The sequence below is a fragment of the Mustela erminea genome, chromosome 5 (assembly GCF_009829155.1).
Source record: "Mustela erminea isolate mMusErm1 chromosome 5, mMusErm1.Pri, whole genome shotgun sequence".
Lineage (NCBI taxonomy): Eukaryota > Metazoa > Chordata > Mammalia > Carnivora > Mustelidae > Mustela > Mustela erminea.
In genome coordinates, this window is record NC_045618.1 from 100,418,209 (window position 1) to 100,443,896 (window position 25,688).

General features: G+C 41.6%; 1 protein-coding gene across 4 annotated transcripts in view; it reads left to right on the forward strand.

Annotated features, from left to right (window-relative positions):
• Positions 1–23,389, forward strand: part of FRMD6 (FERM domain containing 6) — a 74,280-nt gene extending 50,891 nt beyond the window's left edge. For all 4 annotated transcript variants that reach the window (XM_032344215.1, XM_032344214.1, XM_032344217.1 and 1 more), the window contains exons 7-14: positions 1,408–1,563; positions 4,603–4,668; positions 5,517–5,585; positions 8,260–8,434; positions 12,502–12,837; positions 14,361–14,492; positions 18,384–18,475; positions 20,385–23,389. In XM_032344215.1, the coding sequence (XP_032200106.1) occupies positions 1,408–1,563; positions 4,603–4,668; positions 5,517–5,585; positions 8,260–8,434; positions 12,502–12,837; positions 14,361–14,492; positions 18,384–18,475; positions 20,385–20,669 (1,311 nt within the window). In that variant the 3' untranslated portion in view covers positions 20,670–23,389. The remainder of the gene's footprint in view (positions 1–1,407; positions 1,564–4,602; positions 4,669–5,516; positions 5,586–8,259; positions 8,435–12,501; positions 12,838–14,360; positions 14,493–18,383; positions 18,476–20,384) is intronic.
• Positions 23,390–25,688: the final 2,299 nt, after the last annotated feature.

The window sequence follows — 25,688 nt, forward strand, 5'->3', positions numbered from 1 at the left end:
CTCACCCCCACCCCCCCACCTCTGGGCTCTGTAAGACTCTCGACAGAACATTTTGCATCTCCTTTTCAAATGATCTGTTTATCTTTTTCCTCGAGTAAACTGTTGTTTAGTATCTTCTGAAGGACAGGCACAAACGTCACCTTTACTGTTTGTTCAGCATTTCAGAGTGAGGTGCTCCACGTAAGTTTTTGTGGACAGATTAACAGTGCTCCAGTTGTTGAAGAGAAACCACAAAAGGTGTCAGGCTTTTACATATCAGTGTCTCTGATTAGCCCATATTTTCATTGCCTGGTTGTTGTCAGGTACTCACTGAATCTTGGTCCTTTAAAAATCCGAGCTCCCTGTCAGGGCACCACAGCCTCCAGTATGCTGAGATCTGAGTTCCTTCAATCTTTGGGATCACCAAAGCCACCTACTTTAGTGCCCTTACAAATACTATTTTCTGTGAGTTCTTTGACTGAAGAAAGTTTGACAAATGCTCACTTAGGTGATCTCCATGTAAAAGGAGGCTAGAAGGAAAAAATCTGTAACTCTGAGTTCTCAGCAAAACCTCTTAAATGGCCCAGTAATTGATCATGTATAATTCAGTAGGAAGAAACATAATGTCAGTATCTGTAAAAACATTTTCAATCTAAAAATTATTTAATTTTGTTATTCTGATCATTTTAAGCACTAATCTTTTTGCTGCCTTCACATAATTCTTTCCATATTTTATAATCCTCATTGAACTAATCAGCACCTTTCTTAGTCTGAAGCTGCTGGCTACTGTATATTTGGGGCATTTAAAGGCTCAGGCTACTGTCCCATGAAAACCTGAGCCATGGTGAATTATAATGAATGCTTGAATGAACTTGTTTTCTCACAAGTATTCAAATTGAGCGTTCATAACAGCGTTTTATGCAAAAACCAGAAATGTTTCGGAGAATTCCTCTCAGTCCCCTGCCTTCTTTGGATTAACATTTAGAACCTCCCACTCTGGCTGTAATTTTAGAAGAGTTAAGTAGGATCCAGAACCTGAAGATAATGTTGACAGTCAGTGTATTTCATGGTACCAGTCATTTTGCAAGTATAAACAGTGATGTGTACCAAATTTCGCAAGTTTGCATGTTTTTTTTCTCTCCATGAGTTTAAAGCCAAGAGAACATATTTTTCTCATTTCTTGTGATTTTTCTTCTCAGATATGCAGTATTACAGCTAAATCGTCTTTGTAGCTTCTAGTATTAGCTGATTCAGCCTAGTAAGATAACAGATGGTGAAAATGGAATGAAAGTGGTAAATTTCCTACTGGAAATTAGCCAGTTTACATGGCCTATTTTAGGTTCTTGTCCTTTCTTCATTTTGGGGGTGAGAGTAGGACTTCCATCCTTCCAACAAATGTCGCATTGCATGCCCATTGTATTCCAACAGGTTGTTTCCAAGAGAGGGAAGGACTACATCCTGAAGCACATTCCAAACATGCACAAAGATCAGTTCGCACTGACAGCTTCTGAGGCTCATCTTAAATACATCAAAGAGGCTGTCCGACTGGATGACGTTGCCGTGCATTACTACAGATTGTATAAGGTACTGAACTGTAGTGTGTCTACAGCTTCTGAGCAAAAAATACCTTCTCGATTAGAAGAAGCTTTTATTAAAATTTGTCATTTCGTTTTTTAATGGTCTTTTTATATGTAATTTTTAAAAAAATTTATTTGAGAGAGAGACAGCACACAGGCCCACAGGCGAGGGTGGGGGAAGGGACAGAGGGGAGGGAGAGAGAGAATTTTGAGCAGACTCCACACTGAATGTGGAGCCCTACACAGGGCCCGATCTCCTGACCCTGAGATCACAACCTGAGCTGAAACCAACAGTTGGACACTTAATCAACTCTGACACCCACGTGCCCCATTAAAGGGCTTTAAAAAAAAAAAGTTTCAGGTGAACTCTTGTCGTAGCTCAGTCTTGGAGTTAATGATGCTTTTTCTCAGGCCTGGAAGCACAATGGAATCTTTCTTCCTCAGTGGTTCTAATATTGAGATAAAAAGTGGCTTCAGATCATGAATGTGGCTTTTCAGTGATTATGAAATAGTTATTTTTCTCTTTTCCAAATCTGCATGTCTGCCTTGGGGACTAACATTTGCAACTTATTTGATTAGTAATTTTTAATATTCCTCAGAGTGAAGCCATACTTCATTGTATCCACAAATAAGAACCACCACAACAGCTAATGTTTATTGAGTATTATTTCCTTGGGGCACACTTTATTTATTTATTTTTTTAATTCTCACAATTCTGTAAGATAGAAACTGTGATACTCATTTTGCAGAAGAGGAAACAGACCAAAGAGCACAAAGCTAGCAAGTGGCAGAGCCAGGATTCAACCCGGGTCTGCCTGACTAGAAGAATTTACGGATAAAAAGTGTTGAAAACAGTGCCCAGCACTTGTTAAGCCTGATGTTCAGCTGTTAGCATCATCACTGTTACTGTCAGGCTTTTTCTTACTACTACACCCTTTGTGGTAAGATTAGCATAACCGGACCAATGGAGGCTGGAGTATAGTTTGGATGTGTTACTGAATAATCGCCCTGGCTGGGTCAGAAAACTTAATACGGTACCAAAAAAAATTTTTTTTCTTGATTCCATGCCCACGAGATGCATCGTTAATGTCCTGTCACCCTCGAGAGGCATAATTGAGTTCCATAAGATCTCTTTGGCCAAATTCCTGAAGGATTGTGTGTTGTTATTTCTTTTTTTCCTTAAGAGACTTCATTTGTGACACCTCAGTGTATGAGAAAATGACATTTGATGATCAGTTTGTATTTTAAAATGTAATGGAAGCATGAATGGTGTATAAGGAAAAATGTGGCTTTAGAGTCAGATATTAGAAACCCTACATTACCACTGTTATGGGATCCTAGGCAAATACAACTCTAATCCTTGGCCATCTGGGGTTCTATACATTTCACAAGGTTGGGAAAATTCTGTGAGATAGTGAATCTGAAATGACCAGGTGGAATGTGTGGCACATTAATTAGTGCTCAGTAAATACCAACTGCTGCTGCTTTGATAGGGGAACTTAGTATTTTAAAGAATTAAGAATTCTTTAGTAAAGTAAATCTCCTCAACTTATTTTTTGTGTAAAAGTTAATCTTTTACTGGCATACGGTGTGGTACTTCTGTATGGCATGGAAAATGACCCTCTCACCTGCTTAAAACAAGATAATTAATAGTAATATAACTGAATGAAGTGGGGAAACAGATATTGGGCAGAGTTCTCATTCTTTAGAGAAATCAAGTGGCTATTTAAAATGCTTCATTTTTAAGACCTGCTTGTAAAGTGGAAATTATAAAATAGAGAGAGGACAGGCAACATTCTGGGAAAAGAAACTCCTGAGTCCTTTTCACAGTAACACACACCTTGTGCCCACCCAGCCAGAGTTTTTATGAGCACAGTCTTATTTCAGGAAGCAATCAGAGTAGCCTTGAAGAGGAAATTGACCTAAACTCACAGTAATAGATTGGTTTCTCCTGTTAAACCTATACTGTATGTGCCTTTCTTGATGTAAAAACATACACGTTAGAAAAAACAGCCCAAATAGTGAAAATAGGCCACGTCTTGTCTTTACTATGCCAGACAAGGATGCATTTTCTAAACACATTTCTTCCCATGTTCATGGGAAAACAGGCCCTAAACAGACTCATTTATTTTTATTGAAGAATCTCATATGAAAATATTTTGGTTACTGAGTAATTTTATTTATATTCTGTTTAGAACTTCATACCTTATATCCCATTATTACAGATAAGCACTTAAAAGACGTGGCCCAATTTCAGAATACATTTAAAATTCAGAGACCATTTCAGGAATTTTTTCCCATATGCTCATTGTAGTTTATTTTTTATACTTTATGGTTTAGCTGATAGAATGGATATCTTATTATATGCAAGTGATGAATCACTGAACTCTGCCTCTGAAACTAATAATACAATATATATTAATTAAATGAATTTAAATAAAGCTAAAAAAAGAATGTATATTGTATTGGCAAGTGATAATTGAATTTCTTAGATATAAGTATTTTCTTTCCAAACTAAGTATAAAGCCTTTACATACAGCCTTTTCTCCTCATGAAATGACAACCTTAAGTATTAGGCTGCCTCTGATTTTGGCTTCAGAGCTGGAAGGTTACACAGTTTGAAACCTATAAAATCTAGTGCATCTCAGAATATAGTTATAACATTGTATTCAATATTCTAATACCTGAGAAAAGGTAGAAAACTTAAAAATAAAGATAAGGGGCAAAAATAGTCTTGTTTATCAGAGTTTCATTAATGTAAATATTTAGAATATTATCAGATATGAGAGTGTTATATGATATAGTGACAGTACTAATGTTCTGAAATCTCAGTGGCTTAAAAAGTAGAATATATCATTATTGATTTAGTATGTACTCAAGACTTTCTTAAATCTTATAGTAAAGTAGGGATGCAGAAAAATGAGCAAAGTTATTTTAGTCAAAAACTTTCTAATCCTGGGATTTCTCCTTCTGTTTCTCTTCTTTGGTGCTTAATAGTCCATTATACAAGAAAAACGTACTTTTTCATGTGATCTTATTTCTATAGGATAAAAGGGAAATTGAAGCTTCTCTGACCCTTGGATTGACCATGCGGGGAATACAGATTTTTCAGGTTCGTAAATGAGGAATTAGTGTCATACGGTACCTACTATGCCTTATGTTGACAAATGCTCTTGTCTGGTCCTTTGATAGGTTCACTGGTTCATTTCTGGCCATTGCTTCCTATTTTTCTTCCAGATGTGGATGAGGTAGGATAGATAAAGTGATACAGTCCAAACCTCGACAGTAGTAAGTCCTCCAGAACAGAAAAGAATAAGCCAAAGATTGACCCAATTTCATCACTAATAGATCATTAATATACAGACATTCTTCTTTGTGGTTATGGATTTCAAATATTCTCTTTTATCCTCTGGAGCATTATAACTGTGTAAAGAAAAAAATGACATTTTAATACAGTGCCAGACCAGACATTTTAATTTCCATTACACTTTTCTGATAAAGCCTGTCACTTGAATAAATAATACCTGTCACGTTCTTGCAAGTGGGGTAGTGTTATACTGCAGCCGTCAGCAGGGGAGAGAGAATGCCTCTTTCTATGAGACCAAGGAGACTATAAGGTTCTCTTATCTTTGATTTAGGCAAATATCCAGTTATGAAAGTCTAAGTGCCTTATCTCATCTCTTGAATGCCTGAGTCTTGGACTTTTTATTTAAATTTAAGGATAGGCTCAAAGGGAAAAGATTGCCTTAAAAGACCAGATAATGACTCACTCAGGAACCCAGAGCTACAGTTTTGTGTCACTAATCTTTTCATTATTATCTGAACATCTCCAAAGAGAGTTGAGGACCCCTATCAGAGTTTAATTACTGTATTTTAGTTTTCCGGGAGAGAAGTTAGAGCCATTGTAGAGCGTCCGGCATTTTCCCCTGTAACTCTGTATGCATTATAATTTTCCCACAGAATTTAGATGAAGAGAAGCAATTGCTTTATGATTTCCCCTGGACAAATGTTGGAAAGTTGGTGTTTGTGGTAAGTTTAAAATAACCGAGTAAAGAAAAATTGCCCCGTTGTTTGTTTTTGTGGATTTTTGTTGTTCCCTCTTTTGTTTTGTTTTTAAAAATAATACTGTCCCAGGCAAAAAAAGTTTGTATTTTTAAAAAGTTGTCAAAGAAGACAACTAGCTTTCTTATTTTCTTACTGTATGTGCTTTAATCCTTGCCACTCACCAAGAGTGAACTTAAAATTAAAGAATCTTACAGCAAAGGAATTACTAATTTTAACTTGTGGGTTTGGTCCCCACTGTGCTTTCCTAAGTTACTCTAGTTACAGAAGAAATGTAGTAGGGGGAGTGTACAAGATGAGTTTATCAGACAGAATTGTTTTTAAAAGCAAAGGGATCAGAAAACAGAGCCATAATCACAGGATAAATTACTCATAGCATGGGGGTTCACCAGTTCTTTTGGAGGTTGCTTCTTTTGAGCAGAGAATAAAGAATGATAACAAGATGTTTCTATTCATATCTATCTCTTTGAAACTCATCATTACAAAGAAAGGTCTACAGTTCTTAATAGCAGAAATGCTGTTATTTTTAGAATATCGAGAATAGTATTCTTTTTTCGTTGTAAGAGCAAATTCATGATTTTTCCCAGCTGTTTCTCTACCTTGCCAGCTATATCTGGTTTTTGGTAGGGTTCAAAGAATTACAGTTAATAATATGTATGTCTAGTGGTCATTAAAATCCATATTTTTTTCTTTGTTCAGAAATTGTTGGAAAAAATGCCCAAAGAAAGTAGGACAATAAGGATTTGTACACGTGTGCTTCTCTCCCATAAGGAAGATGGCCTATATAAACAAAGGGCTGTATTGCCAAATAGCATTTGAGCACTGACTCCACACTGCCCTGTGAAGTCAAAAGATCTGTTCCTGACTCTACATTATTTTAATTACTTGGGCATACTTCAGTCTGATTCCACTTTACTCATACATCAAATGGGGCCTGACCTCCTCCTCACTTGGTCTCTCTCATCCAGGCCCTTTGTGAAAGGATCTGAGCAATATGAAAATGAGGATATTATTACCCCAGTTGTCCCTGTCATGTCCCAAATTGAGTAGTAATAAAATGCATTTATGAAATTGAGTGCTTTAAGGGTCCTGGACTCCGTGGTTCCTGAATTGAGTTGTGCATCAGCGTTATGTGAGGAGCTTAAGATAAAGATTTCTAGGTCTCGTCCTCCTCCTCTGAAATTTTTGATTCAGTGGATGTGGGTTGGGAACAAGGCATCTGTTCTGATGAATGTCGCAGTTGATTCTTCTCGTGGCCAGCCCATTCCTGTCCAAGTTGTAGGACCTTGAGTAAGTTACTTACCCTGTGTGCCTTGGTTTCTTTGTTCCCAATTGGGGATAATTTGTCTTCCCCCATAGGCTTATTGTGAGGATTAAATGAGTTAATACCTTCCTAGTGCTCATTAAGTGACAGTTATTACCATTCTAGCATTGGGATCCACCAGTGATTCCTTTAAAATGAAAAGTCGAGGGGTGAAAACTCCATCCCCAACTGAGAGACACAAAGCCATATTGTTTTGTATTAACTTGAAGTGTATAGTTGGAAGATGCCTCCCGCTTTGCTTTACTTTTCCCCTCTGGCTGAGAATTGTTTGGAATATTCCTTTGCAGGCCTGCTGCCGTATTCATTAATAGAAGAGGTGAAGGAATTTGTAATATCCAATGACTATAAGAAACTTTGCCAAACTCTCCTTCTTAACTTAACGTTAATGAACTTTATGTTAATGATCCCAGGCTTAAAGAACAAGAGATTCCTTATATCTCTACTGATAGAGATACTTACACTACTTCTATCTCTTCTTTTCTTATCCCTCTAACTGTCCCTCTAGCTTCCAGCTCCCTCTTTTTTTCCTTTTTTTTTTTTTTTTCTTTTTTTTAAGACTCTATGCCCAGTGGGGCTTGGGGCTTGAACTCACAATCCTGAGATCAGGAGTTCCACAGTTTACTGACTGAGTCAGCCAGGTGCTCCCCACGCCCCCCACCCCCGCCCCAGCCTCCCTCTTTGATCCAGCTAAAGAAGTTTTTCCATTTTTTTTTTCTTAACCCTAAATAGGAATTTGTGGTGTTTGCTCTCATAACTTTTTATTTCCTCCCCAGAGTTTATGACAAACTATAGTTATTTTATGTGTTTATGTATGTCTCTCCCACCAGAACATATCTCTATGAAGGTAGGCACCTTTTCTGTCCTACCCACTGTCATTTTCTCAGTGACTAGCACAGTGTTTGGTACATAGTGTTTAACTAATATGTGACTGCATTATGCTTCTAGAATTTGTCAACTTGTTTGCTGAACTAGGGTGTTGGAATTGCATTAGAAGATGCTTCCATGATGGGCCCCTCTTTTCTCCATCATATAAACGGCCCCTTTAGCCAGAGAAACTAAAGATACTCCTTGACTATCATTCCCAGTCAGTGTTTACCAGAAGACCCTGGCTAGACACTTCCTGAATTTTTTTGGTAAATGTAGTCCTGTGGCATTTTTGAATAAAAAAATAATAATTTGTCTCTGAGTGAATTTTGGATGGAGCTTTCTACATCTATTTCTGAGTCTGGAGTCTTCCTTAGTAAGAAGACAATGAAGGGGACCTTGGCAAACGAGAGACTTCTCTTCCCGAATCCAACGTGTGCTTTCGCTCCACAGGGTAAGAAATTTGAGATCTTGCCAGATGGCCTCCCCTCAGCCAGGAAGCTCATCTACTACACGGGATGCCCCATGCGCTCCCGACACCTGCTACAGCTCCTGAGCAACAGCCACCGTCTCTACATGAATCTGCAACCCGTGTTGCGCCACATCCGGAAGCTGGAGGAAAATGAAGGTATGGCGGGGTCTTGGGCAGGGCAGCCAGTGGTGCCTTTGCCACATGGGGCCCTTTACTATCTAGAGCCCTGAAGAATAGGATGCAGGGGTTGGGCCTCTCAGATTCAGAGCAACATTCCTGTTCGCCTCTCCTCACTGTCCTGGAAGACCAGGGGTAGCCTTGAGGCCCACCAGCTGCAGCACCTGTGTGGAAGACCTGAGGCTGTCCCTGTCATTCAGCTGTCCCTGGGTACGGGTCTCTCAAGTTTCCCCACACTTGCCTTGAAGATGGTACAGAAAGCCATGTCTTAAAGGTGCAGGCCAAGGTTTATTGGCAGCTCGGAGCACCTTGGGATCTGGAATTTTTTCCAGTGCAATTATTCCTTAGATTAGAGTGACAATAAAGGTGGGTGACAGAATGTCTCCAGTCTCTCTCATAGACTGCCAGGAGGCTCCTAGTATAAGTGAGCAGGAATGACAAAGGAAAAAGGATTTCTTACTTGAGGATTTTATCAGCCAGTCCCGCAGGGGCTTTGCTGAGACGCAGAAGAGAGCAAATCTTTTGGGGCCCCTTAAACAGGGTAAGGAAGAGCTCTGTAATATTAACTGGATGGTTAACCCTTCATCTTGAGCTCTGGCACCCCAGGGTGTCTCCACTTAACACACTTCAGCTTCTAATCCCCCCAAATATTAGTTTGCACATTTGCCTATTTTAATGTCTTCAATTTGTTTTGCAAATTCACATTGTGGTAATTCTTACAATTCAATTAGATTAGATCTAGGATATCTGCATGAACATTTGGATGCAGATTCATATTCAGGGTCATGTATGTGGAAATAAATTTTGACCTCTCAGACCCCACCTTTCCTACAGAAACTCAACAGATACCTGTCCTCTTAACAAAAAAACCTTATAGTGGTTTGCATATCTGAGCGATTTCTCCCAAAAGCTATCTCTAACTGAATGAGACACAGTTTGGAGATGTCATTGCTTTGTAAGCAGCCATTAGAACATGAATCATTCCCCACCGTCTGCCACCAAACTGCTTCTGTCTTTGGAGAGAACTGGCGTCACTGCCAGGTGTCCCGGCTTCCTCCGCGGCCACACAGCCAGTTCCTCCCCACCGTGACTCATCGGTAGAGCAGATCACATCTCTCCAGTGCTGACATGAATCTCAGGAGGAAGGAAGATGGGACAGAAAGAAGCACCAAGGAAACTTGTAAGAGTAGGTGACCTCCATGTGGAGCCCATCATTTGTCAAGTTGGCCACATTCCTAAATGGCCAGCTTGTAGGGCATTGAGAGTTATTCCATGAGCTTTGCCATCAGCATTTTAGTACATTCTTGTTTAGATGACCTTAAGGGGAGCCCTTTAGAGCCTGAGAATTCGCGAACCTCCCTTATAGGTTCTAAGGTAAAATTACAAAGAATTTTCAGTTCTTAGAGGGCAGGGTTTCTCTCTTACCATATATAGTACCAAGTGCCTGTTTGGGGGCTTACATGAGGCGGGCAATGAAGAAATGATAAAGGTGTAAATTGGATTTTTTATTTGGATAAATGCAGATAGATTTGGGGGGACATCTTTCTTTATTTTTCTAAACCAGATTTAGTTTCTTAGTTTCTTCTACTTAGAGATTCGTCTAGGTCTAAAGAAAGCCTGAACTAAGTTTCTCTGGGCCAGCCTTGGCCTGACTCCATTTATCTCATTCATACTTAAGGGCTTCATCATTTTTACAAGAAAGCTCTTTTCCCAGTCTTAGTTTAGTAAAACAAACAAACAAAAAGCTCAGCACAAAAAGAGACTGTTTTTCTTTAGAGTCACCTTGTCTGAAACACTCTTTTAGCATTTTATAATAGGAAATGATCGCAAGAATTCTTCCATAGCATTAAAAGAGAAGTAAAAAAAAAAAAAAAAAAAACGCTTTTGTCATGAAAAAGATTTTTTAACCCAACTTTATTCAGCAGTTAAGAGCTTAGTTTTTAGGTCTTATGTCAAGATGTCACACTGACTGCAATCTGTTCGAAAATCATGTATCAAAAGCTTTGTGGTCTCTGGGCTTTTACAACAAAGGGAATACAAAGAAGGCCAACACATCGATGATCTGTGCTGTTGACACCATTGATTACTAGGGAGGCGAGAGGTTGCATTTTTGCAATAAATAAATTTCAGAATTATGTAAACATATTCTTCAGTTAGTAACCGAGCGGTATGATACTTCTTAAATGTCTGCACTGGGTCTAAGTGCTTCAGCCCTAAGAAAGGAACACTGGCCAGCCACATAGAACACCGAGGCTGCTCCTATAAGTTGACAGGAAGTAGATTAACGCTAGGCTCCTATGAGGTAGAGGACAGGTTGACAAGAGCTTATCTTCTGCTATCCTAATGAATATAGAGTAACTGTGATTGACTGTGAACGTGCTGGGAAGTGTCGAGAGTAAAAGGGCTATTTGTAAAAAGGTAGAAAAGCTTTTAAGTTATTAGAACCATAGTTCCCAATTGTCTTAGAACTCCAGCACCCTAAAGAAGTTTTTAGAAAGCTATTTTCTCTTTGCTTTCCACCTTCCCAGTGCCCCGTGGCTATGATTTTGAAACAACTGCGAACAGAAATTGTATGATAATTTTGTATACTCCTTTAGCTCTCCATCTTCCTCTCAACCGTGGTTGCCTTCAGGAAATAGGAATCTTTGGAACCCGGTCTAATTCTAGAAGATGGGTTGTAGATGATGCACGTGAGACTTGTCTCAGATGTATGTGTGTGTTGGGCTCTGGTCTCCAGTCCCGGTCTGCTTCCTGTATGGCTACATGTACTCACTGTTGTGGTGTAGCTGGACCCCTTAGAATTGATATGAATGGCCGGAGCGCAGAAATGTACACATAGCCTTCTGCAAGCATTTTTGCACTTTGCTTCCTGGAAAGAACATCTTCTCTTTCTGCTGATGCTCCTTCCTCTCTGGGGAGCCCATGGTGATTATACTTCATAGTTGAATTTAGACGTCAGGAGTACAAGTGTTTTCACTTACCAAGAAACAAGACAATTAAATCCATTAGTAGGCCCCCTGAGAACCCAGTTAGTCTACAAGTTACCAATTTCTGAAATAATACCAATTTAACCGTCCTCATGTGCATTTGCCATCTTTAACATTGTTCTAATGTGTTATTTCTCATCTGCATTAAGAAGACAAAGAATCTGTCTTCCCTGTTTTAAAATTCTGACCTGTAACACAAGGGTATAAATGTATACCTGCAACTCAGTTGTGATTTGGTGCTTTAATGTAATGGTTAGTTAAGCATTTGACAAAGGGACTTTCTAATACGTCTTTGTGTTAAAGAATGGCACTAACCTGTGAAAGAACAGTTTTATCAGTCAGAGGTCACCCCGGTATAATCTCCAAACCAGTAGCGATTCCTGTATTTTCCAAATAGATAATAAAGTCTCACTAGTTCACCCAAAATGGAGAAAAGGAGTCTTCATTAATGAGAAACTAAATTTTAGAATTCTTTGGAAGAAATTTGCAGAAGAGTAGTTTTATTTTAAATTATATTCAGCAGTCAGAACTAAACTAATAATGGGCCAAACTGAATAAATAAAATCAGTGGCAATTAGTATAATTATATTTCTTAAACAGTCTTCTATAGCAGTGCTTCTGAAATTATCTTAAAATGTCTAATCCGTTGTGGAACTGATACTTCTGCATAATACAAAATCACAATAGTGGCTGTCATGGCAATGTCCCACGGCTCTAAACATTTCTGAGTATTTATTCGCACTTATTGAACCCATGTCACTGTGGACCCATGGCGGTTTGAGGAGCAGAGGTGGCCTGGCGACTCTCTTCGGAAGAGCACTTTTCCAGTTTTAAAGCCTTAAAACTGTTGGAGTGGTGTGAATACTACTTCAGGTCTGTTGTCCTGGTTTCTGTTCATTTGCAGTCTTCTTAAGTTGTGCTCCTGTCACAAACCCCAGCAGCCTCCAACCCCTCCATTCTGGGTACGCAGGTGCCCTGGTTCTTAGCCTCATGTAAGCCAGCCGGCCATTCCTTCTGTCTTGGTGCCTGTAACGACGCGCTGTGCTCCTCCCCCTGCAGAGAAGAAGCAGTACCGGGAGTCTTATATTAGCGACAGCCTGGACCTCGACGTGGACCAGCTGGAGAAGCGCTCCCGGGCCAGCGGGAGCAGCGCGGGCAGCGTCCGGCACAAGCGCCTGTCCCGCCACTCCACCGCCAGCCACAGCAGTTCCCACACCTCGGGCATCGAGGCGGACACCAAGCCCCGAGACGCGGGGCCGGAGGACAGCTACTCCGGCAGCGCCATCCACCGCAAGCTGAAAACCTGCAGCTCCATGACCAGCCACGGCAGCTCGCACACCTCCGGAGTGGAGAGCAGCGGCAAGGACCGGCTGGAGGAGGACTCACAGGATGACGGTAAGGGCTCCCCGGGGCTCTCCCCACTCGCGGTGCTGCCCCGCCAGCTCTGGCCCCCTCCTTCCTCCTGCCTAGTATTGTTTTCAACTACCAGTTCTGGAGAGAGACATGCTGTGTAAGCACCACTCGGAAGTACTGGTAGAGAAGAGGGGTCTTACATGCCCCCTCCCTGCCCCGTGATTTGGTGGACTTGCTTGTGTGGTAAAGAAAGCATCCCTCTGGGGGTGATCCGTTGTGGCCACAGGCTGGGGTGCTAGTGGCTTCTGAGTCCCAGTGGTTTCTATGAAGTAGAGCAGAAGTCAGCCTGCAGTGCTCAGGTCTGCGTTTCTGATTCCCAGATTAAATAGACATTGATTCCGACAGCAGAGTAGATGCAACAATGGTGACAGAAATGTCTTCAACTTTTTGCAGGGGAAAAAAAAAAAGATTTGAGTCCAGGCCATTGGTTATTTAGTAAGTATTACTTAAATTCCTCCTATGCAACTGGAATTCTGGGACTATAATAGAAAGTTAGCACCTGGCTGCTTAACTCTGTGTTAAGGAGAGAAAACCAGACCTCCAGCCTGTATCAGACAAACGTAGCCTATGTGTGCATCTTTCTTTCTTTCTTTTGTTTTGTTTTGTTTTTAAGATTTTACTTATTCGTGAGAGACAGAGGGAGAAACAGGCTCCCCTCAGAGCAGGAAGCCTCATGTAGGGCTCGATCCCAGGACCTAGGATTATGACCTGAGCGAAAGGCAGATCCTTAACCGACTTAGCCACCCAGGCGCCCTTGTATGCTTCTCTTGTTTTAATTTTCTGCCTCAAGTGCTGTAACATTCACGTTTGGGAAAAAGATACTGACTTCATTAAGGAAAACTGCAGCACATTTGCTTGGTGTGGTTACTGTAGAATTCATGTGGATCTCAAATGAAGTCCCTTCAGTGCCTTGCGAGTAGGCAGCTATGGGAAAGGGGGCCCCTCGTGAACAACTCTTTATGCTCTGGCCTCAGGCAAACAGCCCATCAGTCTTAGTTTTCCCTCTGTCATCTCAGCAAGGTGGTAGAGCTCTTTCCTTCTTTTTTTATTTTTAAGAGTTTATTTATGATTTATTTTAGAGTGTGCGAGCATGAGCATGTATAAAGGGTGGGGCAGAGGGAGAGCGACAAGCAGACTCTGTGCTGAGTGAGGAGCTTGACGCAGGCTCGATCTCACAGCCCCGAGACCATGACCTGAGCAGAAATCAAGAGTCAGTTAACCGACTGAGCCCCGCAGGCACCCCTTTCTCTTTCCTGCTTTCTTAAAAAGTAAAGAAAAATTGACAAATCGTGGCACGAGAAGACATGTCGATAACACACCAATCTTGTGAAAAAAGAGAATACATCTAGCTGAGAATTGTCCCTTGAATTTCCTAGTGTAGATTCTCATCAGCAAATCTATTTTAAAATACAGGGAATCACATAGCCTCCTTCACAGTATGGCTGTGCATTCTGGTGTCCATTTCCCTTCTTATCCCCAAATGCCTTTTCCTTCTTCTGTGTCAGAGATAGAGATGCTGGTCGACGACCCCCGGGACCTGGAGCGGATGAATGAAGAGTCCCTGGAAGTCAGCCCAGACATGTGCATCTATATCACCGAGGACATGCTCCTGTCGCGGAAGCTGAATGGACACTCTGGTGAGCTCTTACGGGAAGTTCTTCTTCAGGAGTGCACCGTCCCAGGCTGAGAAGCAGGGGTCTCAGAAAACAGGAGGTTTGGGGTGGGGCTCTAGGTCCGACTGGACTGGAATCAGAAGTTTCCAGATCAGCACCACAGACTGCCGGCTTGAGGATCTTCCCAGGGAGAATGGGAAAGGAAGGGGAAGAAGCACCCTCCACCCCAAGCTCTGGGCAAAGCACAGTTTCCTCTTATTGTTGATTTGTTTTGTTGTTTTAAATGATAATCAGAGGCTCCTGTAATACTTCTAGAAGGGGCCTCAGAAACCTTTCTACAGATGGGAAACCCTGTCCATGAGGGGGACAAATGCTTGCACCTAGAAACAGGGTTTCTAGAAACAGGTCTCTGGGTTTGTTTTGTTTTCCCCCACTCTAGATCATCCTGGCTGTAGGATTCTGGAGGAAAAAGTGTCAAAAAAGGTAGACATAAAAAGACACTTACTAAATTCCGTATTCAATTAATTCTGTTAGAGAGCACACATTCACTGGAACCCTAATCTAGGTTTATATAAAAACTATTTCTATGAAGTAAAAGATGTTACCCTAAAAAGACACCAGCACTGTGGGTTTTGTTTTTAAGCATCAGTCTACCCTAATTGCTCTTGTCACATTTCATGCCTTGGTTTCCGATCCATACAAAACCACGCGTTCGGAATCAGCAGTGGGGACACAGCGTGGGGGCTTATGGCTCAGCCGTGTCAAGCTTTGAGTGAGATACCCTGTTGACAACAGGGATGACCTGCGATTGCTCGGTCAAGACCCATGGTCCCCGATAGTGGGTCTCCCTGCTGCAACAGGTGCTGGGAATCAGAGATGAACAAGGCCAGCATGCAGGGCCCCCTCATCCTGGCATTTAATCAAAAGAGCATGAGGCTCCTTTATTGCAGAATTTTACCTGCTGACCTAGCAGAACCGTGGCCTCCTGATGTTCCGCCAGGATAAGGCCTGACAGCGGTTACAGAGAATCCCTCTGCCGAACCAACACAGAATCATCAGGCTGCTTGCCCTAGTCCTGTAATTAGACTTCTTGTGCCACACTTGACCCTTTTTGGCTTTTTTGCCCATTTGCTTTATTAAATAGATATTTTCCCTTATAAATACATTTTAATGTACATTAAATATAAACTTAAAATTTTATGCATATTATAGGTGCATGCTCTCGGTTTGTGCATGTGTGTTTGTGTGGAAAGAAAACTCTCTAAACAATAGACACCAAAGTGTCGGTGGGAAGAAGCGGTGGGAGGGAAACAGTTTTTTGCTTTTTATTTATATATTTCTACGTTTAACTTTTATGATAACATTTTGTAATTATTGTATTTTTTTCAAGATTTTATTTATTTATTCATGAGAGACACAGAGAGATCTAGAGGCAGAGGGAGAAGCAGGTTCCCCGTGGAGCAGGGAGCCTGATGTGGGACTCGATCCCAGGACTCTGGGTTCATGATCTGAGCCGAAGGCAGATGCTTAACTGACTAAGCCACCCAGGCACCCAGGTTTTGTTATTTTAAATAGAAATAAAGTATAGATTAGATAGTTGTTTAAAAAGGTTTATATATGAAAGCACTTCTCGAAATATTATTTATAATAGTAAAGAAAAGGAGAAAACCTCAACAGGTAACAGTGAAAAGTTTATTCTATCCATATGGTGGAATATTGTACAACTATTAACTAATGAGATTTTCAAAGGATATTTAATCATATGAGAAAGGCAAGAAAAACAACACAAATTGTTTTAACAGTAAGATCTCAAACTATAAAAATGTGTGTATATATATGAAAAAATACATAAAAATAGCCTTTTCTCTGGATGATGGGGTTACAGAGGATCTTATTTTATTTCTTGGGTCATCCTACTTTTCCAAATTCTCTACAATTTGAGCATTTAAACGTTGTTTTTAAAATGTGGAGCTCACATTGAGTAGTGGTGGAAGTCTGGGCAACGTCAGTTTAGTGTTCTGAGCCCCAGACTTGATGCTGATTTATCTAACGCAGAGTCTGGGTTTAGAAGCAGATTATTTACAGGCATAAGGGCCAAGAGCACATTTACCAGGAAATCCAGAAGGATCCATTCCAGGTCCTAGTGTACCAGTCTACATCTTTCTGTGAGGATTTATTAAAAGTTTAAAGCTTTGGGGTGCCTGGGTGGCTCAGATGGTCTGCCTTTGGCTCAGGTCGTGATCCCCAGGTCCTGGGACCAAGCCCAACTTCGGGTGCCCGGCTTATCAAGGAGTGTGCTTCTGCCTCTGTCTCCGCTTGTGCTCTCTCTGGCTGTCTCTCAAATGAATAAGTAAAAATTTTTTTAAAAGTTGAAGCTTTTTAAAATATAAGGATATTCTAGAGAAAGACCCCCTACAAAGCAGTCTGTATCACCCTCAAGATGTAACTATCCACCTGAGAGTTTCTGTCTACATGTAAACCAAGAATGTCTTCCTTTCATGTTTCAGTTGAACTAATTATCAAACACTTAATATATGCAAGACCTATACTAGTCACTTATGAGTCATTTCTAAAGAATTAAGAGATAGAACACAAAAGGCCATTTCTGAGGTAATTAACAGTAGCTAAATAAAAATCACATTACTCAAGGTTCTTTTTTTATAAGGTGGAAACGTACTTTACCTAAGAAATCATTCACCTTTGAGGACCTGGGGTTTGACTGACTTGCTTCATTGATCTGCAGGAAAAATGTCAGTGATCATCTTCACTCCCATCTCCAGTTCTTGTTAGCAGCTTTATCTTCTGAAGCATTAATTTCTGACGTTTCACTCACATACCACAGCCACAGAGGGAAGTTTCAGCTTTGAATTTCTGCTTCCAAATATTAGCAGATTAGGAGCCCTATTGCTCTCAGAGATCCAGAACCAAGTGTTCAGGACGACCTCCCATTTGTGGCCCCTGCCAGTTGGATCTGCTGCAGGAAGCAAGTGCCACAGGGCCCCTATCAGCCCAAGAAGGTCCCGTGAGTTGAGTGTGTCCCGCAGGCAGGTCCAACCCTTTACCCTTTCCATGCATTTGCTCTTCAGTCATTGTTAAACTCTGTGGGTTAAATGCTGCTTTCAGCCCTTTATAGGAGGAGACTACGACACAGGGAGGCCATGTCACTGGCCAGCAGACACAGTAATCACAGTAATGACTCATCTGGGCCAAGTTCCATCCCAGATCCGTGTGGTCAGAGCCCCCACAAAACTGCCGCACATCTAAGGGGAAGCAAACATAGAAGGCCATGTCGTGGTTCAGCTGGGGTTAAGTTCAGACTTCGTGCTCTTTGGAACATGAGGGAATTTTAGGCAATAAACTGCTTTTTCACCTACGGTCTTTCTTTTTGTCACTGACTTCATAAATACCTTAATTAGAAGTTGTTGTTTAGAAAATTCAGGCTCTAGTCATGCCTGGGTGGCTTAGTTGTTAAGCAACTGCCTTCAGCTCAGGTCATGATCTCAGGGTCCTGACATCGAGCCCCACATCAGGCTCCCTGCTTGCTTCTCCCTTTCGCACTCCCTCTGCTTGTGTTCCCTCTCTCCCTGTGTCTCTCTCTGTCAAATAAATAAATAAAATACTTAAAAAAAAAAAAAAAAAGAAGAAGAAGAAAGAAAGAAAGAAAATTCAGGCTCTAAACTCCTCCCTGTCCTCTAACCCCACATTGACCCTTCTCCTCCCTGTTTGCTGTAAGACAAGAGACAGAATGTGTTCCATCCTGGTCGCCCACCACGGAAGAGTAACAGATTGTTCAGTCACAGCCAATATTTGACCTTTTGATCTTGATGGTCGTATATGTCAGATATGTGGCAAGAGGTATGACTAATAAGAAGTCTTCATTGGTTTTACTATTTTTTTCCCTGTGTTTTACTTTAGGGTTGATTGTGAAAGAAATCGGTTCTTCCACCTCCAGCTCCTCAGAAACCGTCGTCAAGCTTCGCGGCCAGAGCACTGATTCTCTTCCGCAGGTACAGAAGGAATTGGAAAATTTAAATTGGGTACTGAAGTTATAGAAAACTTGAAAGAGAACTCACTGTTCTATTTATATAAATGAGCAAAAATTAAAAACTTTCAGGAAATGATTCTTAATAGGGATATTCCAGTTTTGTTGAAAACTATGTCCATTTTATTTGCTTGTTCCATTCATCTTTGAGTTGATTTTCATTCAGATAAATTAGGTACTTTGTTTCACACTTCTTATAGCTGGGAAGCCTCTATAGACTTCTGGTTAACTGTGTGTATGTGTGTGTGTGTGTGTGTGTGTGTATTTATTGACCTCAACAACTGGGAGAAGGATTTTCTCGTGAGGAGTGTTGTGGCAGAAGTGTTTCCATACCCTGATTTTTCCATCCAGATTGGATTTTCAAAGTATGCTGAGTGAGGCGGTTTGATACCCTGTGGTCACTGGCTACACTGTTAACATATCAGAAGATAAAGCACTCTGAAACTCGTGGTTGCAGTATCCGGGTTTATTCTATAACTGATCCTCACATCTTCTTCCTGAGCATTCTCTTGCTCTCCTCTTTATGCCTCTCTCTCTCGGACTGTCTCCGTCTTTTTTTAATTTCTTTCTTTCTTTTTTTTTTTTTGTCTTCTGTGTATGTTTCTCTCTTCCCTTTTCTCCATCTGTCTCATTTAAGTAACCTTAATGCGCACCTGCTGTCTTATTAAATGTTTTTGAGTCATTTCTATAGCAGTATGTGTAGCATGATGATTATGAGCTCCAGGGTCACGCTGCCTGGGTTCGTCCCCCAGTTCTGCCCCTGGTGTTAGGTCTGACGGTACAGAAATGTCCATGGGGCCCAGCTCGGGCTCCACAGCTACAAGGCAGGAGCACCCCTGTGTGCCTGCCGAGAGGACCTAACACATTCTGTGTGGGAGACCCTGGCGGCCCCCAGGAGGCCTGCCTGAGTACACCGATTGGCATCTTCAGAGGGTGCCCGGAGGTGGTAGTTCCTAATAAAATGTTTTTGGGTTCATACCCTGTTCTTTTTCCCAGCACTTTAGCCTTTAGTAAAACGTGAGCACTTATTCTGACAAGGTTGGCTTGTGCATTTTCAAGCAGCTCTTGAGTTGAGAGGAATGATGCCTTGTTTCCTTCCATCACCCATTAAGCATCTTCCATTCATGTAATTATCTGAACCACTTTTTAACCTACTTATATTTTCAGCCAGTAGCACTTGTTAGGATAATGAGTTCTAGAAGTCTGCTGCCTGCTGTATGAAGTATTTGGCAGAACACCGCTGACAGTGTTCGGGACCCGACTCCTGCCTCCCAGACTTCTCCGTACTTTGTATTATTTTTCTATCCAAGAATTCTAGTTTAAAAAAAAAAAAAACACTTCTTTAAGTTGTGTTTCTTGAATAATAATGGGTTCATTTCCCCACTTCTTATTAAAATAATAACAGGCCTCAGCATGAAAATATTACCATGCTGAATTGTCATATTCTAGTGGGAAAAAACAATTGGGCCCTATCTTTACCTATCCAGCCCTATTTCAAGACCGTTGCTTGACTTCTGAGATACAGAGACAGTTGGTTCCTGTTGGATTTACTTCCTTTGCCTTAGATTATTCATCTGTAAAACAGGGAGAATAATGGCACTGACCTCAGGCCATTGGCTGATGGGAAGACTGAACAGTCAGGGCCTTGCACCTAAGGGCTTGGTGAATGTTTGTTGCTGTTACTAGTGGCTGTGACATTTTCCCCACAGGGCCTCAGCGGCCCTGAAACCTCAGACTGGAAATCACTTTCCAACATACAAAGATTCCATAACCTTCTAAGACTTTGCAGCTCTCTCTTTACAAGGGCAAATATTGCTAACCTTTCACTTTGGTCTGTACTCTTAAAGTTGTTCTCACCTTCCCTTATTCTGCAGACTATATGTCGGAAACCAAAGACCTCCACAGATCGACATAGCTTGAGCCTGGATGACATCCGACTTTATCAGAAAGACTTCCTGCGCATTGCAGGTCTGTGTCAAGACACTGCTCAGAGCTACACTTTTGGGTGCGGCCACGAACTGGATGAGGAAGGCCTGTACTGCAATAGCTGCTTGGCTCAGCAGTGTGTCAACATCCAAGATGCTTTTCCAGTCAAAAGAACCAGCAAGTACTTTTCTCTGGATCTCACTCATGATGAAGTTCCAGAGTTCGTTGTATAGAGTATGTCGGCATGCAGCTGGCTCCACGGGCAGCCTGCTGTTTGCTGGAGGCTGGAAAGCCATGGAATTGTGCCAGATTTTCTTCACCCCAGAACATATAGCTCTTTCTTGATGATACTTGCGATGGAAATAAAAGCCTTGGGACAACTGCACTTTAAGTATCACACAGAGATAAAAGAACTACAGAGAATGTACACCAAGACCAGTGCCCAGAAGTTCATGATCCTTTGGAAGGAAATGTGCTTTACTGGTTACCAGGCCTTCAGAACATTGAGTCGTGGTGTTTGTTCCTCGTTTTTGTTTCTTCGTTTGATTACACGACATCACATTTTTTTAAATCATGTGGAAGATGTTGTTAGGTTTATTTGTTTGCTTGTAATTTTTTTTTTTTTTTTTTTTTTTTGGTCAGTCCCTCACACACGTGGTTTGAGGGAGGAGAGAAGAGTCTCTCCTTTTAACGGAGAGACCGTTGCCTAGTACGTAGCCATTGCCGCCTCTCCGGGGCTGACCCAAAGTGAACACTAACAAAGTGGTCAAAATCCTGTAGTTCTAGCAAGCCAAAGACATGGATGTAACAGAAGCACAGCCTAGGTCCAGAAGACGGGAATGAAGCAATAACCAGAAGGCTCTGTGTGCTTTGATGCCTTGTGACCCCTTCACGCCTGCTCGGTGCCATTGTCCTCTTCCTGCTCTCCCAGAAAGCTCTAGGACCCAGCAGAGTTTCTCCTCAGAAAAACTGATTAGTGGTGTTCATGTCTGTGTGCATTTTGTGGCGTTTACAAACCGAGTTTCTGTTAAAACTATGGAAATGTCTTAGAAAATGTTTGTGCTTGGTGTTTTGTTTGTTTTGTTTTAATCAAGAACCAATTATGGTAATGCTAGTTTCTGCTTAACCAAAATACCATAACTGTACGTATATGTTATACATATATAAATACCGGAGATTGCGTGTGTTTATATGTGTTTAAAGCTTACTAACTCTTCTTGGCTTCCAGGACTGTTTTAGTGTACATGGTCTTTCTTGTTGACCATGGAGAATGTGTTGCTGAATGAATGATACCTACAGACAATCAGTTAATATATGTCAAGTTAAGAATGACTGTTTTCTCACGGGTCTTTTGCTGTGATCCTCAGCCCTGGTTGCACAATAGAATTATTTGGGGAGCTTTAAAAAAAAGTGACAATGTCTGGGTCCCACTTCAGGCCAATAAACTCAGTCTGTTGCGGCAAGTTCCAGGCGCCCTTGCCTTTTCCTTTAAAGCTCTCCAAATGGAGCTAATACGCATTGGGGTTTAAAACCACAGCTGCAGAGGGTGTCTGTTAATTTCGAAGTTTAAGTGTACAGATAATGTTAGTGTTTGAGAGAGGGCCATTTCTAAGACAGTTACTGCCACTGCTGTTAAGATAGAGAATGAAACCAGGTCCAGGAGAGTGAATCTGTTAATAACCTTTAGATGTATAGTAACAATGTTGTTCGCACTTCGGGAGAGAACTTTAGCACAACGTGTCTTTCTATGAGATGTTTGTAATGATTTCGTATTTTACAACATTTGTTTACCATATTTTGATATACCATTTTTTCTATCTGCCAGGTTTTCTTAAAAAAAAAAACCATATTATTTTCTAAAGAAACAGTCATATTTTTATACAAGATTAAGTTTTCAGGTAACAAAGAAATAGATTTCGGGTACAGCAGAAAATGCAGTGTTCCGCATGGGTGGGAGTTGGTATGATGAACGTGTGGAGAACACGGGCCAGCCCCGCCTTTGTGCCGCCCCTTGCACACCCCCACGTGCGTGTACACCCACTGGGCAGTGTGTGCCCTCCAAGCCCAGGCAGATCAGTTTTACCCAACACTGAGAAAGGAACACAAGTTCTGTAGAGTTCTATAGTCATGAAATTATTTTGTGTTTATCAAAAGTTCTAAAAGAACCAAAGTTTCAGATATCTGAATGTACAAAAGGGTCTCAGTCTTCTGTACGAAAGGGTAGAAGGATCAGCTACTGACTGCTTCACTCACAAGTAAGTCATTGAATAATCCACCATTTCGTATAGATGCGTCAGAGACACATCCTGGGAGGTTTAACTGAAAAGAACCCAGATCATAATGTGGTGCATTTCCTTAGCTCATAGCATTTCTTGCAAACATCAAGACAAAAGCATCTTCAATTAAGTATGTAGTGCTTTTTTTTTCTCTGTACTTCAACCAGAATCAGGTCTTCAGGGTTTTGCCAGCATCGTTGGTGGTTTTGCACACCCTCTTTCTAATTGGGTTTATGAATAGTCTTGTGGGTTTTCAAAAATGAAACATGCTAAGGAACTTTTTTGCTTTTTGATCCACTGTTTGCAGCAGAATTATATATATGTATATGAAAATCCATTTTGGTTACTGACATTTTGTATTTGGAAATTGTTTTAAACAATAAAAAAAAAAAGGAAAAGAAACATATGAAGCTGTAATTTATTCTGCATTTGTTAATAGTATTGCTGGTTGGTATACCTGTTTGGTACATATGGCCTCTCTACGTCTACATTTGTATTTGCAACAATGAGCTTTATATCTACATAAACTGTAAATAATCCTTTCTGTGAAAGGATCATCATATCAGGATGATACCAAAAGTATGTAAAAGAAAACTGCAGTATTTTGTAATGATTTCTTATAGGCATTTCATGGTAAGATTAGCAGTCAATAAAGTTACTTTTTATTTGTCTTTAAAGTGCCTTTTTTTTTTTTTTAATTAGAGTTCTCAAGTTAACCAAGAGGCATTAAGAAGTGAATGTTTTCTTTGTGTTCTTCTTTCCTGTAACAGAGCACCTGGAGGGACTTCCTAAAGGCCCGGTGTGGTAGGTAGGGCTCCGGCCGGATGGCCCCCGTGGCGGAGATGCTCGTGAGGACAGAGGCTGAGCCCCGCCACACGCTGTGCCCGTCCCACGCATGCTAGGAGCTCACAGATCAACTCCTTTAATCCTCATACGCATATAAGGCAGGTGCCAGTCTTATTCCCGAGTTAGAAAGGAAGGAACCAAGGCTCCAAGAGGCCGTGGCAGCCAGCTGCTGGGCACGCCCATGCTGAGAGGCTGAAAGCACTCAGTAAAGAATGGTTTTCATTTTTTAAATGAAAATAATACCTTAGTTTTGCCCACAAAATAATCATCTTTGGAGTGTTGAATTTCCAGTTGTAAAAAGTAAGGGGTTAAATTTCAAAGCAGGCAGTCCCCAGGCTGAAGGTGAGAGCCATGTGGAATCAAGGTTCAAGCCTGGACCTGCACTTAAGGTCAATAGACGGGTCTGAAGAGCCCGGGCAGCCTTGTGAAAGGATGGCCGTGAACTTCCCATTACTCCAGTTTTCTTGCCTTCAGTGGGAGTAATAATTCTGAGGGCCATTTTGAGGGGATTCAATAAGGTCATGGTTATAATATGCCCCTGAGAACGAAGGTGGGAGAGGAGTGTTTTCAGATCTTCTAACCAACATGTAACTTGCATAGAATCGTGACCATTTGGAAGCATATAATCCAAAAGACAAGCTTTGTGGATTTTGCAGTGCACCTGGTAAATTGTGAGTTAAGTTTCTGGTCAGCTGCTGTGTAGCTGTCACAACACACGCCATGTCTAATCTTCACAACCCTTCAGGGAATCAACTCATTTTATAGCCAAGGAAACAGACTTCCCCAACACCCTACAGCTCTTAAATCTCGGGCAGCATTTGCAACCCAAATCCACCTCCAAAAGCTTTGCTTTCTCTACTACATATACCGTGTTACCCACTGCACTTAGAGAGAGCTCACAATCTAATACAGAAGACAGACTTACAATTTTGCTACTGCAAGAAATGAAATTTATTCACTTGCACACTGTTTTTTTGAGCTCCCCTATACCAGACCTGTGGTAGGATTATTTGGGTTTTGCTCTGGTGCAAAAACAGTGAAGAGCTGGAGGTGGGTAGGAAGTGGAAGGTGGAAAGAACAAAGGTTTTACTCAGAGGAAGAGCCTTGAGAGGGAACTTCCGGCATGTTGGGGTGAGGTGCAAACCGACCGCTCAAAGATGAGAAGCCAGAGACAACAGTGCTCACTCAGGGACATTTGGTTGAGGAACGACTCTCTCCAGAGTAGTCATGAAAGGCCCTTGGTGCCCAGAGGAGGATGCTGAGTTTTCCTCTGGACAGGGTGCCACTAAAGGGGATGATGAAAGGAGGGACACCTTCGAGAGGAAGACTGGGATCAGAGCTGCTAGAAGGTAGGGAGAGGGGAGCAGGACTGGAGAGATGATGACCTGAGAAAGGATGCGGCCACAGGGAGAAGACAAATTCAGACATTACGGAGCTATGCTGCTCTCCCCGTCTCTCTCATTCTCTCTCCCCTCTCCTCCCTCTCCTTTCTGTCTCACAGACACATCACCTTATAAGCTAAATAAGAGAGAGGCAAGTTTTCCATACTTAGCAACATCCTTGGGAAGACCAAAAAGTTCACTACCGCTTTATATAATGAATTAAAATCTACTCTGCATGAATGCTTCGAGTGTTAACTATTGGCTCCATGGCCACCACCACTCTCATGTGGAGGCAGCGGCTCTCAAGCTGGGCATCACATAAAGGTGACCAGCAGAACTTAAAACAGCAGTGTCCGGGGCCCAGACCACAGCTCCTGATTTACTCCGTCTGAGTGGGGATGGCTCTACCAAGAAGCTCGGCCAGTGATGCCAGTGTGCATCAGGGTGCCGACCCGTCGTTCTGCAGGTGAGCCCGAGCAGCTGAGCCAGCATCCACACTTGGGCTGAGTTGCCTCGCCAGAGTGTCTTGGTTTATTGCGTTTTATGAGAGTGACATTGTTTTTACCAATGCAGAGAGAGGTCAGAGCATGGACCAGTGTTCAAGTCCATGGAACTCATTGCTTCGGGAAGTCTGAGTACACCCACATTCTAGAAAGCTGGGTGGTACATACGTATAATTGTTTTGCCAAGTATAAGAGTGGAAGTGATGTGAGTTCTGTGAAATACTCGAAGATCTCCTCCCTGTCAC